The sequence below is a fragment of the Momordica charantia genome, assembly GCF_013281855.1.
Source record: "Momordica charantia cultivar OHB3-1 chromosome 6 unlocalized genomic scaffold, Mcharantia_2.0 BLBB01000006.1, whole genome shotgun sequence".
NCBI lineage: Eukaryota > Viridiplantae > Streptophyta > Magnoliopsida > Cucurbitales > Cucurbitaceae > Momordica > Momordica charantia.
Genome location: NW_028275164.1, coordinates 3,899,041 through 3,916,239, shown reverse-complemented (window position 1 = coordinate 3,916,239; position 17,199 = coordinate 3,899,041). Strand labels below are relative to the sequence as shown.

The 17,199-nt window shown below is 32.1% G+C and overlaps 2 protein-coding genes across 3 annotated transcripts; both read left to right on the top strand.

Annotated features, from left to right (window-relative positions):
* The first annotated feature begins 5,576 nt into the window (after positions 1-5,576).
* Positions 5,577-10,019, top strand: CER3 (Fatty acid hydroxylase superfamily). 2 transcript variants are annotated; one of them, XM_022279164.2, is made up of 12 exons: positions 5,577-5,768; positions 5,899-6,091; positions 6,208-6,428; positions 6,521-6,753; positions 6,848-7,067; positions 7,300-7,427; positions 8,015-8,271; positions 8,389-8,496; positions 8,811-9,017; positions 9,168-9,278; positions 9,444-9,617; positions 9,706-10,019. In XM_022279164.2, the coding sequence occupies exons 2-12, from the start codon at positions 6,041-6,043 to the stop codon at positions 9,871-9,873; spliced, it is 1,878 nt and encodes a 625-aa protein (XP_022134856.1). In that variant the 5' UTR covers positions 5,577-5,768; positions 5,899-6,040; the 3' UTR covers positions 9,874-10,019. The 2 variants fall into 2 exon arrangements, with proteins under 2 accessions (XP_022134856.1, XP_022134855.1); XM_022279163.2 differs by having other exon boundaries at positions 5,577-6,091.
* A 138-nt stretch (positions 10,020-10,157) lies between these two features.
* On the top strand, positions 10,158-11,244 carry LOC111007025 (uncharacterized). The gene is made up of 3 exons (XM_022279165.2): positions 10,158-10,665; positions 10,736-10,855; positions 10,957-11,244. The coding sequence occupies exons 1-3, from the start codon at positions 10,488-10,490 to the stop codon at positions 11,103-11,105; spliced, it is 447 nt and encodes a 148-aa protein (XP_022134857.1). The 5' UTR covers positions 10,158-10,487; the 3' UTR covers positions 11,106-11,244.
* The last annotated feature ends 5,955 nt before the right edge of the window (positions 11,245-17,199 follow it).

Below are 17,199 nucleotides of genomic sequence, written 5' to 3'. Positions count from 1 at the left end.
GTTTTATGAATTAATTTTGTTATTTTTTTAATATTTTGAGAAGAATGATAGACTGTTTTCTCTTTATTTTTTTTTTCATTTTTTTAAAAATGAATTGGGTTTAATTCTCGACATTATTTCAATCAAGTTGTTTTGGAAAATATTAAATTTAATGAAAGCAATTTTGAATAAAATTAATGTAGAGAAGGAAACCAAAAATATTAATTGAATACTAGTAGATATTTGACTAATAAATTTGAGTTATCAGTCATAATTCGTCAGTTTTTAACTCATTTCTTCTGGTTGAATTAAGAAGTAATACCATTATTCTAATTTTCCCGCAAATTTGAGATGTTTCTCCTTTGGTATTGTAATTATTTTATTTTAAAATCGCTTTTATCCTGAATAAATAATTTAGACTATTTTACATTCTTATAATTATATAATTTTTCTAAAGTACAATAAATGGATGAAATTGATCTTTCTGTCTAAGGTAATTAACGTCTTATTTATTTAATTAAATTCAAATTAGAAAAAAAAATCCTAAATTTATTGGTCATTTAAGCGTTTGCATTAACAATATTGATTAAAGCAACAAAACCAAAATAAAAAATTTTTTTAGATGGACCAAGTTAATCAAGCAAGATAATTAACAAATATCTTTTTTTTCTCTCTCTTTTTTTTATTGTAGTTATTATTTTTTTATTTTTAATTTATAATGATTAGAAGTGAACGCAGAGATAGCATTTAATGATCTCGGCAATTAATGCTACCCACTCCCTAAAATTGTAGACAATATTTTGGAAGCAAGTAACAATAAAATGCCAAGAGTTATCGAATAATAAAGTTAAAATGATGTAACAATTTTGAGTATTTTAATATTTTTCAATATTTTTAGGATTTTAATTTTTACTTTTCAAGTAAGACTTCCCTTTTTCTAATCTTAAAGTTTAGAAAACAGAGGCAATACATGATTATTAAATGCATTTTTGTAATTATTTAAAGAAAATTCCTCCTTTTTTTTTTCGGAGACTAGAAACAAAATCTTCTTTCCCATGTCTTATTCTCATAAAAAAAAAAAAACCATTGTGAGCCAATTCAAACCTTAATATAATATAATACCATTTCAAAATTTAAAAACTTCAAAATCTCATAAGAAGTGATCGCAAAATTATATGATATCAATTTGCCAAAAATGCACATTAATGATGAGGTTATGGTAAAAGCAAGAAATGAATTTGTTCATTTTTTTGGCTAAAAATCTGCAATAGAATCAGAGAGAGATCAAGGTGCGATATGATTGAATAGGATTCTAAAGTTCATGAGGCTTTATTGTCGAACAATAGGAGAGAATATATGCGTTGTTGTTGTGTTGTGCTTTAAGATTAGATCCTGATTTTTTTTATTCTACAATTCTTTTGGTTTATTAATACCTTTGGAAATTTCCATTTTATTTTAGATCCAAAATAGCTAATTGATGGTTGAAATATCTGTAGTCACACTTATTCTATTTACTTCTTGTATTCTAAAAAATGTCCCAATTGAATCTCTGTACTTTTTAAAATATGAAAAATACACATCATGCCTTCTCTTAAATCGATATGATTTGTTTTCGTTGTTATTATCTTGTTCGATAAAAATTAACCTCAAACTTATTAGGAGCATTAGTTGAGTTGTATTGATATTCTTTGTATAAGTTTGTTATAGAGGGTGAGTTACTGAACCCCCTAGTTTTGATAACGATTTCTATTTTGAATTTTAGTTTCTATGTTTTCTGTTTTTAGTTTTCAGTTTTCAAGAAATAAAAAAGGTTTGCCGAAGTACTTTATGTTTTCTTTTCAAAAAAAAAAAAAATCAAACATTTTTTATAACGCCATTTTGGCTTTTCTGTTTTAAAAAGGTTGAGAGTGAGAAGATATACCAGAGAGAGGGAGAAATCTATGTAAAATATATATGACAATGAGATGGAGTAGGAGTCGGGTATGCCCTCCCATCAGCCTTCGTAGAAATTTTTTGTCATCGTCCCCATCTCATCTTTTGATTTCGGAAATCGAGGTCCAAGTCGAATAATTCTTGTTTCGGGACGGAGATATTTGTAGGAAAAAATTACCACTTTGAGTAATTAATTTAAATTATTTTTATAATTTAAAAAATAACAAAAAAGAGTTACAAAAATTTATTATTTACTAGTATATATAGTCAGATTAAAAAATTATTTAATATTTTATTCTAGTAAAATAGTTAATAAAATATATATTTATTATTTAAAAATAAAATTGTGAACAGGGTCGGGGTGGTGGTAAATGCATTATTATTTTTGGAGTGGTTACTAGATCCTGCAAATAAAAATAAGTTTTTCGAGGAGAAATTTTAGATAAATAAATAAAAAGATAGAGAAAATCTCGTGAGACAAAAATTAAAGAGAAAAAGAGAAAATTTAGAAAGAGTAAAGTTCAAAGAAAAAACTAGAGAAAGAAAGAAAAATTATAGTGAGAAAAAATTTTTAGACAAAAAAAATTAGAGATACATTCATTAGAGAAAAATAAATAAAGAAAAAGGGAAAGAAAAGTTATAATAAAAAAGAATTGAAAGAGAGAAATTTTAGACAAATAAAGGAGATATATTTACTACAGAAAAAAAAAAGATTAAAAGGAGAAATCAAAGATATAAAATGTAATATTTGAGAGAGAAAAAGTTTGGGACAATATTAAATCTTGTGAATTGATTGGTGAAATTGTGAACTCATTTGGACAACCACCAATGATGACTGGTTAGTCTATAAATATTGAAGTTTTTTTTAATTAACTCAATAATAAAATACGGAGATAATTTTCAATATTTATCTCGTTTGATTAAAACTGATGAGGGAGATTAATTTAAAGATTCATTGAGTTAGAGCCTTGGACAAATCTTCTTCTTTTTGCCAAGATGGACATTAACCTTGTTTTAGTGTAAAAAACAAAAAATCACCGAATTTAAGAAAATTTGTAAAACAAGGAGTTAGTATTTCGAAAGTTTTGTCAATATTAGATTGATTATGGAGAATTGTAATTCTGGATTAAGAACTCGGGAACTTCTTTTCCTCCACATTTTGGTATTTATTTAGAAGAGATAATCGTTGAGATTATGTATAAAGACCGTGACCACTCAAAGATTATCTTCGAAATTTTAGGTGAGAAGTATGTCATGAGGTAGGAGATGCAGTTTGCAGTTATTGCTTAGATTCCAAAACGTTGTTCGGAAAAGGTCGGAATTATACTTAATGTTCGATACACGTTGTACATTTATAGTCGAACTATCTCCCCAACGAATACACCCAGAATCGAACTACCAAATTTAATGATGATGTGTCCTTTGTTCGAATTCACCCTTCATATCCAACCTCAAAATAATGTCATAAACAATGTTTCTAGTTAAAATATAGAATAGTCTCGAAGTAATAATATTTATTGTTTAGGGAAAAAATGGATAATAATCAAATTAGGTGGAAAATGAAAACTTTTGAAAAGAGGCCGTTTTTCCCCCCGTCGCTCTCTTCAAATGTAAAGGAAAGAGAGTCAAAAATAAAAGTGAGATGTAGGCAAAGCCAAGCAAGGAAGTTTTTACCTTTTTAATAGCTATCGATGCATAAGGGAAGGGTCAGCTTCAATAATCCACTGCCCATCTGTCCCATTTATTCAAGTTTTATTATATGATATTAAGCTTTAAATTCTTAATCAACCAACCAACTCCTATCCTAATCAACCTTTTTTCAAATATATACTTCTAACCTATCAAACTATTCTTTTAAGTTGAACTATGTTTACGTCGATCTTCAATAACTCGATACGAACGAATTGTAAAGGTGCAAAGAGAACCTGCACAAAGAAAGAAGAGCTCTGATGCTTGAGTTAATAGGAGTCTGAGGTATTTGTTTTAAGTACATGCGTAAAGAGACAATCTCTGTATTTATATGGCGTTGATAAGTGAGACCCACTCACCCAACATTTAGAACGACTTCGAGATTCTCACCCTGAAATTTGTGATAGTGGTCGAGTGGTTGGAAACGATTTAACATAATACCTTGGTAGCCAGCATGATCTTTCTTAAGGTCGGAGTCCAAGTGAAGTTTCGTAGTTATGATTTGTCACTCTTTAGAAATGAGAAGTTATATCTCAAATATCATCAATCTCTCTTCTCTTGTCATGTGAATAGTATTTTATGCGGCGGAACAAACATAATCATCCAACTTCATTCTTTTCTCACACCTTATTAAAAGGGCTCACTACAAACTAACTTTATTTTAATTCATGCTTTCTAAATAAAGTCGCTTCTTTTAAAAAAAGAATCACTTTCATAACCATCTACACAAGTTTTTATCTTTGAACCAATTATAATATATCAATATTAGTGGTAAAAGAATGAAGAGTTATTTGGACCTATATCGGATATTTGGTATATTTGGAATTCAAATTATTGACACCGCCTAATAAGTTTTGCATTCCACTGCATTTGCAATTTGGAGGCATATAGTAGGGGTAATTAAGACAACCAACCCTCCCTACATTTTCATAAACCTTCATACAACTCTGCTTTAGTTTCACTTAAAAAACTTCATATAGAAGGAAATATTGTCTTTCACTGGCATACTTTCATGGTAAAACTTAAATCCAACAATTCTCTATCCGGAGGAAGGACCACCGAACTCCCTCTCAAATGATGATTCATTTGAAACATGTGTCATGTCATTTTTTGAGGCATGCTCTCAAAAATGAAATTTGACTTTACAAAGTCACCAACATGTGTATTTTCTACATACTTCTTAGACATCCAAAAAAGAAGTGACACATCATTGATGCACTCGGTAACTATTAATTTCTTGAAGTATTTCTTAACAAATACGTACATGATCTCCTTGATTGTGTCTTTCATTCCAATGTGACGTTGTCTCATCATTGTCCTTTTGTAGTACGTACCGAGATAACTCTCGCTTAAACATATATTATTTTTCTTCTTAACAAAAATGGAAGTGATTATATATTATTAGCATGCAACTTGTTTATCCTCGTGGTGCAAAATAGAGTCTTGAAAATGAGCAAAAGAAGCTTCATCTCTCAAGTACCGTCAAAGGGGTTCCATAGGGGTCCCCCTAACACATGGTTGTTTTAAATTAAGAAGTAATTTAGTTAGCTTTCGAAAAACAACTCCCTAAACCAAAAAGGCAAAAGAGAAAAAAAAAAAAAAAAAAAAAGTCTTAAAGCAGCCCCTACTCTCCCAACCACATTGAGCATTAAATTTTGGAGAACATTATGCCATCACTACAGCTGTGTTGAAGAGAGAAAAAGAAGATGGGAATGGGATTCAGAATTCAGAGTTTGATAATATATCAGAAGAGACAGCCGCCATGAGTATTTGAGTTTATGGCCATAACCAGACCATTTGGCATTGACATTATTGTATTTACATACGTATTCGTGTACACATGGTGTGAAAATGAAGGAAACGGGAGTGGTGCAGGTACTTGGTCAACATCCTTTCATTTCTTCCCAGCATTTATAAAGGACGGCCACCGAGGGGCTGGAGCTGGTCCAACACTATATATTATAATATTATACATTGTATTATATATATGCTCACAACTTTGTGTAATTTGTCCTAAGAGATCAAAGCAAAAGTGAGAGCTTTATTTTTCTGGGTCAATTTGGGAAAGCAAGTGGAAGATAACCCATATCCTCCTCCTCTCTCTTTCCTTTCCATTAGGAGTGTACATCGGTCCATCGGGTCAGTTTTCAACCCAAATCGACATGAAAGTAAGGGAATAAGCTCCACTAGTTTCAGCTTTGTGTCATTTTTAGGGATTATTAATAATCCATTTCCTGTAGTTTCTTTTGTCTTATCCATCTTTGAAATCTTCGCCTTTTTTTTCTCTCCCCGTCCAAGGGCTGCTATCTCTATAAATCCCACTGGGATTGCTGTGTTTTTCATGAGGGTGAATAGAGGAAGTGGTGGTGGGCATAGAATATTTAATTGCTAGATCGTATTCATATCATTATCAGAGATTCAACAAAAGGTCAGGTGGAAAATGGTTGCTCCATTATCTTCTTGGCCATGGGAGAACTTGGGTATTTTCAAGGTACTTAATTTTGGTTAATTTGGAGACTAATTTTGTGTAATGCATATTCAAAATATGAAATTGTGTCTCTAATTACTGATGTGCATGTTGTGTTGAATGAATGGATGTATATGCAGTATGTGCTGTATGGGCCATTGGTTGCAAATGGTTTGTACTCGTTGTATGAGGAGGGGAACATAGTAAACAATTGGTGCCTCCATATTGTTTTAATCTCTTTACTTAGAGTGGGAATTCATACCTGCTGGAGCTCTTACAGCACCATGCTTTTCCTCACAAGGAACCGCCAGATTCTTCAACAAGGGGTTGATTTCAAGCAGATTGATATGGAATTTGACTGGTATGATCAATTTCTGCTTCCTCTGATTAATCAATAAAAAAGATTGAATTTTTAAATTAAAGATTGAAGTTTTATGGTTTGGGTTGCTGCAGGGATAATTTCTTGTTACTTCAAGCTCTAATTTCTTCCATGGTGATCTACCTCTTCCCTTGGCTTGGAAATCTCCCCCTTTGGAACACAAAAGGGTTTATTGCTGTTCTGATTCTGCACGTGGGAGTTGCAGAGCCTTTGTTTTACGTGTTGCATAGATTCTTCCACACCGACTATTTTTTTACCCATTACCATTCTCTTCACCATTCTTCCCCAGTCCCACAGCCCTTCACAGGTGACCCAACAAATTAATTAAATTAATCTTTTTTTTTCCCCTTTTTTTTGGGGTTAAATCTGAAAACTCTGTTTGTAATTTTCCCATAATGTAGCTGGAAATGGGACAGTTCTGGAACAGCTTGCGTTGAGTTTGGTAATTGGAGCTCCAATTCTTGGGACGAGTCTTCTAGGGTATGGATCAACGGCCATGATCTTCTGCTACGTTTTGATATTTGACTTTCTCAGATGTTTGGGGCATTGCAATGTCGAGATTTTCCCACATCGGCTGTTTGAAGCAATCCCAATTTTTAGATATCTTCTCTACACTCCAACGTAAGTACTGATCTGAACTTGTGTTTTACTTTTTGATATGGAAAATGGAAAAAAATAGTCAAAAACTGTAGCTATCGGCAAGAAATAAGAAGCTCCTCTAGTTTTTTGACACATTTTGCATAAATTTCTTTCATCATAAATGAGTTAGGTTCCAAAACCAGTACAAATTAAAAAAAAAAAAGAAAAGTAATATTTTTTTTACGTGGTCAAAGCTAAAAAACGTAATTTTCAGGTACCATACCCTTCACCACACAGAGAAGGGGACCAATTTCTGCCTCTTCATGCCTCTATTCGATGCCATTGGAAATACACTTCACAAAAACTCGTGGGACTTACAAAAGGAGATAAGCTTAAACTCAGGTCCGTCTCCCACCTAAAGTCTTTCTCCTTTTGAACTCTATATTTGTGGTTAATAAATCGCGTCATCGAAATAATTAATTTCTTTTAATACAATATGTGGGATAGAAGATTGAACTCACAATCTTTTGATTAGAGATATATGACAAATGCTTGCTTTAGCCCGATCAAATTAAAGTAGGATTTTTGGCTTTTTTAATACGTTTTAATTTGTTGCTCAAAACTTGTACGCCAAAACCCAACTCGATTCAGCCCTCAATTAATGGGTGGTTACAACTTCTCATTAAGTGCTAAAGTTTGAAAGGATACGGCTCTCTCACGTTAATGCGTTGGAAAAAGGTTCATATTGCAGATTTTTGGAGGAGCATTTATGATGCTGCTACCACACAACTAGAAACTCGTCCCTTTAAGCTTTAACTTTGCATTCACAACTAAAAGTACACAACAATTGCTTGCCTAACTTTCATCGGTGGATAGGACATGTATTTCAGTGATCCGATAATTCATTTAGTAGAAAGGAAATTATAAAGTAGTATTTTGGATGGAATTATATGGAATGGGGTTTGTGATATGGGTGAGAATAAATGCAGGAAAAAGAGGGAAGGTGCCTGATTTCGTATTTCTAGCCCATGTGGTTGATGTTACTTCATCAATGCATGCGTCGTTCGTATCCAGATTCTTTGCTTCACGTCCCTTTGTTACAAAGTTGTCCTTGCTTCCACAGTGGCCCATTGCCTTTATAGTGATGCTTCTCATGTGGGGTCGCTCAAAAACCTTCCTTTATAGCTTCTACAATCTCAGAGGCTGGCTCCATCAGACATGGGTTGTCCCAAGATTTGGCTTTCAGGTTTTTAATTTGCCTTTCATTTTGAAAATGTTGATTAATCTGGTGGGTTATTACTTATTAATTACTATTATTATGTTTTTGGTTGTTGTTGTTGTTTTGGTGGTTAATTTGTGGCAGTATTTCTTGCCATTTGCAAGAGAAGGCATCAACAAGCACATAGAAGATGCAATTCTGAGAGCTGACAAGCTGGGGGTTAAGGTCATCAGCCTTGCTGCACTTAATAAGGTAGGGGCTGCTGTCTGCCTTTATTTCTTTTGCAAAAAGTTTTAATGTAACTCTGATCATCTCTGAATTGGGTTGGTGGAGGATATTAATATTCTCTTCCAAATGGGTTTAATCTTCTCTCAGAGGACATGAATCATGTGCTCTCATTTATATATATCATACAAATTTAAGCCTTAAAATATATATTATATGTTTTCCCCCAAGACCCACTTTCGTGTATATATTTATTGTGGATGGGGCTGAAAGTGAAACAAAAACAAATATAATTTATTTGGGTTTTGAAAAAAAATAAAAAATGTGTGGTTTATGGACAGAATGAAGCTCTGAATGGTGGAGGAACACTTTTCGTTGAGAAGCATCCAAATCTTAGGGTTAGAGTTGTGCATGGGAATACCCTAACAGCTGCCGTCATTCTCAATGAAATCCCAAAGGATGTTAAAGAAGTGTTTCTAACTGGCGCCACTTCCAAGCTTGGAAGAGCCATTGCTCTCTACCTTTGTCGAAGGAAAGTTCGAGTTCTCGTAAGTCTCTCTCTTTCCTTTTTCAAGTAAAAATTCAAACTTTCAGACTCATAAAGTAAATTATTAATTAGTAACATGAAAGCTCTCGAAATTTGATGTTTATAATGTTATCTTTAACAAATTTTTTATTTTTTTGTTTGGTCATTGTAGATGCTTACACTTTCCGCAGAAAGATTTGAGAAAATACAGAAAGAAGCTCCGGCGGATTGTCAAAACTACTTGGTTCAAGTTACCAAGTACCAAGCTGCCCGAAATTGCAAGGTAACTCCACGAAGGATTATTGAGCATTAAATTAAACAACTTTTTTTTTAAGATGGTTGCCTTGGAAATTAATCTTGATTTGAGCTAATTTATGAAAAAGTAACAAGGCAAAGAGCTGGCATGTGGTATTGTGATTGATGTTGATATGTTGTGAAACTAAAACAGACATGGATCGTGGGGAAGTGGATCACTCCGAGGGAGCAGAGTTGGGCCCCCAGTGGAACTCACTTCCATCAATTCGTTGTCCCACCCATCTTGGCCTTCAGACGAGACTGCACCTACGGCGACCTCGCCGCCATGCGATTGCCCGACGACGTCCAAGGGCTCGGAAACTGCGAGGTATGCCATTAACCTCCTACTTTGATATTATATTAAATCACTCTTCACAAATTTATATATTTCGAGATAAATTTGTTTGTTTGGACAGTATACTATGGACAGAGGAGTGGTGCATGCATGTCATGCGGGTGGAGTTGTGCACCACTTGGAAGGATGGACGCACCACGAAGTTGGGGCACTGGATGTGGATAGAATTGACCTTGTTTGGGAGGCCGCTCTAAAACATGGCCTAAAACCCGTCTCGGCCTTGAAATAAAATATTTATAAAAAAAAAAAAAAGAAAAGAAAAGATCATTCTCACCCTTTGAACGTTTTCGATGCAGTCAAAAAGCTAATTACATATATGATTTGGTATATGGTAACCGAAGCAATGAATTGAAGCTAGCATTTCGATATTGCAAAGCCCTTTTTTGTTCTTTGCAGATACTATATAAATTTATATATATATATATATATATATATATAAATGTATGATGTTGTCAACAAAATGAATTGTATGGGTGACTTCCATCAGTTTAGTCGATTAATTTGTGAATCACAAATATTTAACTTTACGAAATTAGTTTGGCATGTGAATGAAATTCATGCTTCAACGCCGATTGGAGCCTCGTTTGTGTGTGTGTCCAAATGTTGTTGTTCAACTGATTTTTGGGCTGACTGGTGGGCTCAAATTTGGCAGCCCAATACGAGCAAATGAATCAAACCAATTTTAATAATTTCTTTGGAGTTTGTTCCTGAGTGCTACGTGTCGAACTGCAGCAATCAGGCCACACGTGTCCCAAACCGCCAAGCGTGGCTGGATTCCGTTTGGACTCTGTTTTGTCTGCTTAAAATGAAGAAACAGAAACAGAGCGATGGAAAAGAAAAGGCATGGCGAAGAGAATTGTGAATGGGGGTGCGACAGTAACAGTAAAGAAGACGATAATGAAGCGGAGGAAGAAGAAAACGATTCACAAAGTGGTGGATTATCTGATTTCGGATTCTTACTTATTCGCTCCCCTGATTTCTTCTAATCCACCCTTCAATTATTCTCGCTCAACTCCAAAAGGTTCTTCCACGTTTCTTCTCCCCAAATTCTTCCTATTTCCTCTTTAATTGTGCCGTTTCGTTCTTGTTAGGGATCGAATTTCGAGAACGCAGAAAAGATAATCGGAGTTTGGTGAAGAAGATTGAGGATTATTTGAAATCCGATTGCTACATGTACGCTCCTCTAATTTTCCCCCAAACCCGAGGAAGAGGTACTTGATTTCTAGTTTCTGATTTACATAATTCATACAACAGAGCGAATTGAATATATGGAGTGGAGTGCGAATTATATATGGTGTGTAAAAAAAATCAGGCTGCTTAAAGAAGGTAACTACGGAGATTATGAGCGAATCGGCTGCAAATATGAAGGAATCGAGGACAATTTGCACTCCGGATAATCAACTGGCAAAGGATTCGCCACGTTTTCAAATTTTCTCGCTGAGAAAACTATGTGGTCATTAGGAATGAGGTGAATTCGCTTAGTTAACTTAAGAGTGTATTAGAAAAATTTAATGTTTCCAAATCTAATGCTTTAAACTCTTTAAGCTTAGTTTTAATAACTTAATTTGGCTATAAAAGTGTTAATAGTTTATTTGTTAGAGTCTGATAGGGTACTACAAGTGCTGAGGATTGTTGATGTTTTTAACATGTTCAAAAATCACTTCGACATTTTTGCTGAAAAATACCCAGCCTACAATACTAAAATAGAAGTTTTTAAGAACTAAATTACAAAATTTAGTTAGAGACAAATTTTTTATATCATAGTTAACCTTTTTCTTTTCTTTTCTTTTCTTTTTTTTTCTATGTGAATAACATGATCGTCTCTAATTAGCGGGTCAAGGCATATGAAAGTTTGATATTTTTTTGGTTCAAGATGATTTGGGTTGAGAATTTGGACTTTGTGAGCTATGATTAGAGAGTGGTAAAAGTACCACGATTCAATTTTTCATAACCATTAAATAATGAAATCATGAAAATAAATTATAAGTCCTCTCGGGTTTTTTTTTCCTTATTGATTAAGGATGAGATACACTTTATTATTATTTTAATACATGTGCTTAACTTGCTGAGTTAGTTGACTAATATTTATATGTTTTTGGACATATAATTATTGACGCAATTTTAATTTTGAAGAAATTTTCAAGGAATAGGTGGAAAGTTGCATTGAACTTTCGATGAAAAATGAAAGGCCTTGGTATTTAATAATTAAATTTTCTCCATATAAACTTTCACATTTTTCTCTTCCAACAGCCCTGTTAATGTGTGCACGTGTCATTCAAATTTGGAACCTAGCTCCCTATCTCTCTCTCTAGAATCTGAGCCTAGTTATCCACGTTTGAAAATAGATTATAAGACATTTTACAATTATTATTATTATTAATTTTTTTTTGAAGGGCATCAATTTTGATTTCAACTTTTATTGTTTTTAAAAATCGTACAGGTTTATTTACCAACAATTCTTGTTGATTTTCTATGTTTATAATTTTTCACATATAGAAAAAATATATTTGTGTATATATTTTTGAAGATTGAATTCTATTTGGGAAAATTTCTTGTACCTACAGCACTCACTTTGTTACTGTTTCTAGAAATTACTGACAGAGAATTAAATTTGTCAAAGTACGAGTTTCACGTTCATCTAACATGTCAAAATAATTGGGCAAGGAAATAGGTAAGAATTTAAGGGCTTCTACCTTCCGACTACATTTAGGTAGATATTCAAATTTAAAATTATTAATATTTTGATTTAATTGATTAAGATATATCTTTAATGTCGAAAGTTCAAGAAATGTCCGAATTTTTATATCATATGATTTTAAACTTTATATCAATTTAAAATTAAAAAAATGTTCGGTTGGAAATGGTGGTATGTCCTTTGTATATGTAGCGAGCAATGGACATAGATTATTTTGTTAACTAACAATTAACAAGTTTTCTTTCATACCTGACTCATATTTTATATTACTAATAGTTAACAAGTTTTCTCTCGCTTTTACAATTACAAACTATACTTTAAAAAATAAAAACAAAAACATAGGGACCCCTCTCCTTTTATGGTTCTTATCTCATCCACCATTCATGCTCGTACCCTTTATTCATGCCCTCACTACCCACCAACCAAAATTTCTTATTCACTTCTATTTATAATGCGGTGGATAATGCCGCAATAATCATTTTGAATATAATGTTTTTAAAGTAAAATTATAAACAAATAAAATATTAGTTTCAATTTTTTGTATTTTCTAAAGCTTTTTTTTTTTTTTTGTGTTTTTGTTTTAGATAAGTTATCATGTATTCTACGATAATATAATGTACCTCCACGCCTTCATAAATGCATGTAGCCCACTCTTATTATTTTCTTTAAAAAAAAATCGTATTCTATTATATAGGCACTTATCCCAGCGCCTGGATTGCAGCATTTTGGAATGTACACAATTTTGGATCCTTCTTCAATTACTTCTATAAAGCCACTTCAATACTCGTACAAAGAAGGGAAAAGAAAAAGTAGATGCACACCCGTGAAATTAGTTTATTTGAATTCTGTCAAATTGAATGTTGAAGTCAAATGAATGATATAATGAGTACTGTTTTTCTATAATCCAAGCTCAAACAAAATTCTGTCGTGCTATCGAAGTCGGTTAGGTGGTAACTGGTCGAGCTATAAGGTGCGAGTTCAAGACTTTCGAAAATGAAACAAACGTTCCAATGTTTAAGTCAGTATCGGCGCGAGCTCAAGTACGTCGTTTTTGGACCAATGGAGCAGAATTACGGTACCTCAATGAAGCGGCAAAGTGTTCATTTTATAGGTAGGCAGTTTGGGAGAAGGGGGAGACAAGGCTTTTGGAACCGCTCTGACCGGCTGTTAGGGACTTTCAGACCTATGTCGATTGTCGGACATGAAGTTGGAGTCCTCAGGTTGGAGAGAACTTAGTTAGTTCTCCAATTGACTTTGTAGTCTTCAGCTCGACCTATCTTCAGCTCGACCTCAATAGTAGGTTGGTTTTCTCCATTGGATTTCAGGGACGAATCTGAAGATACCGAACTGACTTGATTGGTCCATGTGCCTTTTTGTATTTTCCCTCCAACAAACTTTATTCTAGGACGAACTAATTAATTGATAATCTGGAATTCATACCCTACTTTAGATTTCGGAAAATTTTAATCGGTAACAACTCACATTATCATGATATAACAACACGAGTATGAATATGCAAATACAACAATTTTTTTTTTTAAATCCGCACTCCTTTTCAAATTTCTATGTATACTTTTTTGCCTCTTATATATCGCATGATATAATTGATAGACTAATAGACATTTCATATAGTTAAAAGTGGGAGAGTGAAGATATACCCATTAAAGAAAAAAAAGGGGGCCAAATTCATCTAAAACAAATACTAACAAACACAAAATGACAAGAATATACTCGAAACTGGGACGTAAAAATGAAAAAAATATACAAACAAACAAAGTGATTGAATTAAATTTCGTTATGAATTACATCACCTATTGAATATATGGTTCAATTTGATGTAGATAAAACATCTAAATTTAATAAGTGATCCACTTAATCAAGTACGTACTTTTATACATGGTGAAAAGTTAATATACATCACAAAAAAAAAATAACATTAAACTATTAATGAGAGGTCAGAAGTTAAAATTTAGCTCTAATTAATGAATTATAGAAATTTTATTAATAATTTTAAAAGACTAGTTATGATTATTCTAGTTGAACTATTTTTCTCATTATCGATTTATTTTGAGATGACTCAACTCAATTTCAACAGTAGAGTTATAAAAGTCTCTAAAAGTTGGGCAAAGGCTTAACGCATGTTATGTATTTTCATTGCTCTCAAAGTTATTCAAACTTTGGTTTAATGGTTGGATTTTAATCTTAATTAATCACATGCACCACATTGTTGGATTTTATATAAATTATAGAAAAATATATTTTTAGTCCCAGTAAAATAAGTATTTATTTATAATAAATAATAAATCTTAATTAATCACACCACAATATTGGAGTAAGGATTAAAATTGTCTATTTGAAATGACCAAATAGATATCAACTAAAAACCTCAGGATCAAAAGTCTTCATTTTGAAACCTTATAAACCAAATAGAAACTTACTTATTTTTCCATAAATTATATCACAAACACCCTTTTCAAGTCAATTATTAAAATGTCATTCAATAACTGTTACGAAAATTTTGCCAAGAATCCTCTTGTCAACACAATTATATTCCAGAATTATTGAACTAAAACACGATAATAATAAATAGTGAGGGAAGGAAATAATACACACAAAAATTTAAAGTGATTCGACCAAATTGGTATGTGCAAGATGTGTCACCAGTTTCATTAGCATCTCAACATTTAATCGAGCTCTTACAATCAGAAAGAATCAAGCCCTCAACAGAAATTGAGAAAGAAAAAAACCCTCAGTAGCTCTCTGTTCCGTGGAGAAGAAGAATGAAAAGAATAATCCAGAAGCCCACCCCCACTTTCTCTTATATTTGAGAAAGAATTACATTTCATTCAAAATCCCCAAAAAACTCCTTTGTAACAAACTTTACTGACAAAGCAATACAAAGGGTACAGCTCGTGAAGAGCCTATGAAGGATGGTACAGCTTCGGCTCCAGCTCAATTAAAAACTTCAACTCAAGTCATGACTTGGGTCAATGGAATAACAATAACCATTTCGGTTTTTATTTTTTGTCTTAAAAAATTATGTGTATTTCGTTTTACAATTTCATAAGTAAATTTTTTTTATCTCTAGCAAACATATTTGAATTTTTAGTCCAATTTTAAAAATAATAATATAATAAAATTTTAAAATTTTTTTTTGAGAAAGGATGAGCTTCGAGAGAATAATGTAGAGTTCTTGGAGGGTGGAATCGTGTAGTACCAGATACGAGATAAATCTTCCAAAGAATAAAGCTTTTTTCGAATAAACCAATTCATTTGGGATACTAGAGATTCAGTATTTTTCCTATTCAAAGATCAGTCTTTTATCTCTATATTTTCACATCGAGAATTCTTTACCGATGATGAAACATCAAACACGTTGTTTACCTCCCCAACAAATCTTCCTAAAATTTTAACTAGATTTTTAAAATTTTATTGATAAATACTATTTTATTGTCCGAAGAAGACAAAGTAGGTATTTAAAAAAATAAAAAATCGAAGACAAAATAAGTTTTTGTGGGTGGCATTATACATGGTGATATAGACCAATGGGTTGTGTTTGGGTGTCAGAAATTCAGGCTTCGAGTACGAGTACTGACACCAACTCTATTAAAGTAGAGCCGCAAATCACGGGCTGCCATTACCTTCTACTTCTTTTTTCCTTTTCTAAATTTTATAATTATTTACTCTACTCAATTTAAATATTTCAATTATTTCTTAAAAAGTTGTCCCAGTGAGATGAACTTACATTTTAAGACACGTATGCATCTATAAATACATACATAATCACTAAATGGAATATAATTTTTTTTTTCGTTATTAATAAGGTCAATTATTTTGGATGAACATTAAATCAATTTTTAATATCCTGAAATGGTTTAATTTATATGATGTTTAAGTATTAATTAAAAAAATAATTAAGGCGGTGGAAAATGCATAGAGATTGGTGGAGTCTAGGGTAGCTGCTTGAAAAGGAAAATATTGCAAGTTGTTGTACTGTTATCATGCGGGTGCTGTTGGATCTATCTAAATTATATCAATAAGATTACTACATGCTATATAAAAATATATGCGAATGTCCATAGTTTGAGAATAAACTATACAGTATGGTTGTAACCATTGTTACTGTAGTTTTGTAGTTTTAAATCATTAAATTTATGATATAAATTAAAAATTAAAGCTATATTTTAAATATGCATTAAATAGTAATTGGTTATCAAAAAAAAAGATTTGTTTTTAGTACAAGATGTGGGGTGGAGGATTGTGATTGGAGATATATGTCAATTACTGTTGAATTATAGAGAAATTCTTAATTTACCTCTAAACCTCTTATAATATTAATTAAGTTCAAAACCAACTGTTTAATAATGATTACCAGGTATTATTTGATACCACTCATCGCTCTACAATCTTTTTAAATTGAATTATTCTTCCTATTTATACCTTTTTCATTTACTGTCCCATAAAGTGAAAATTATATACAATAGTTATTCACATATATAAATATTATAATTTGTTCAAATTTGAACAATGAAAACTATTTTACTCATCTTACATAGAACTTATTATCATGACATTAGATTATTTATATATTGCTCTATAGAAAATATCATGTATCTCTAAATTCTCAAGAGTCTACGCTAATGACAGCTCAAATAGTAGAGTTAGTTAATTTATAGTCTCTAATCTAGAAAACTAGAATTTAAATGTCTGTAGTGTACGCTTTATTTTTACTTTATTAAAAAACTAATGAAAAAAAAGTTACTTGAATAGCTACGTATTAATGAAAGTTCATTAATATTGAGAGGATTGTAGGGTTTGGTTTAGCCAGGAGTGAGGGGTAAGAATTGGGAAGCACGTGCA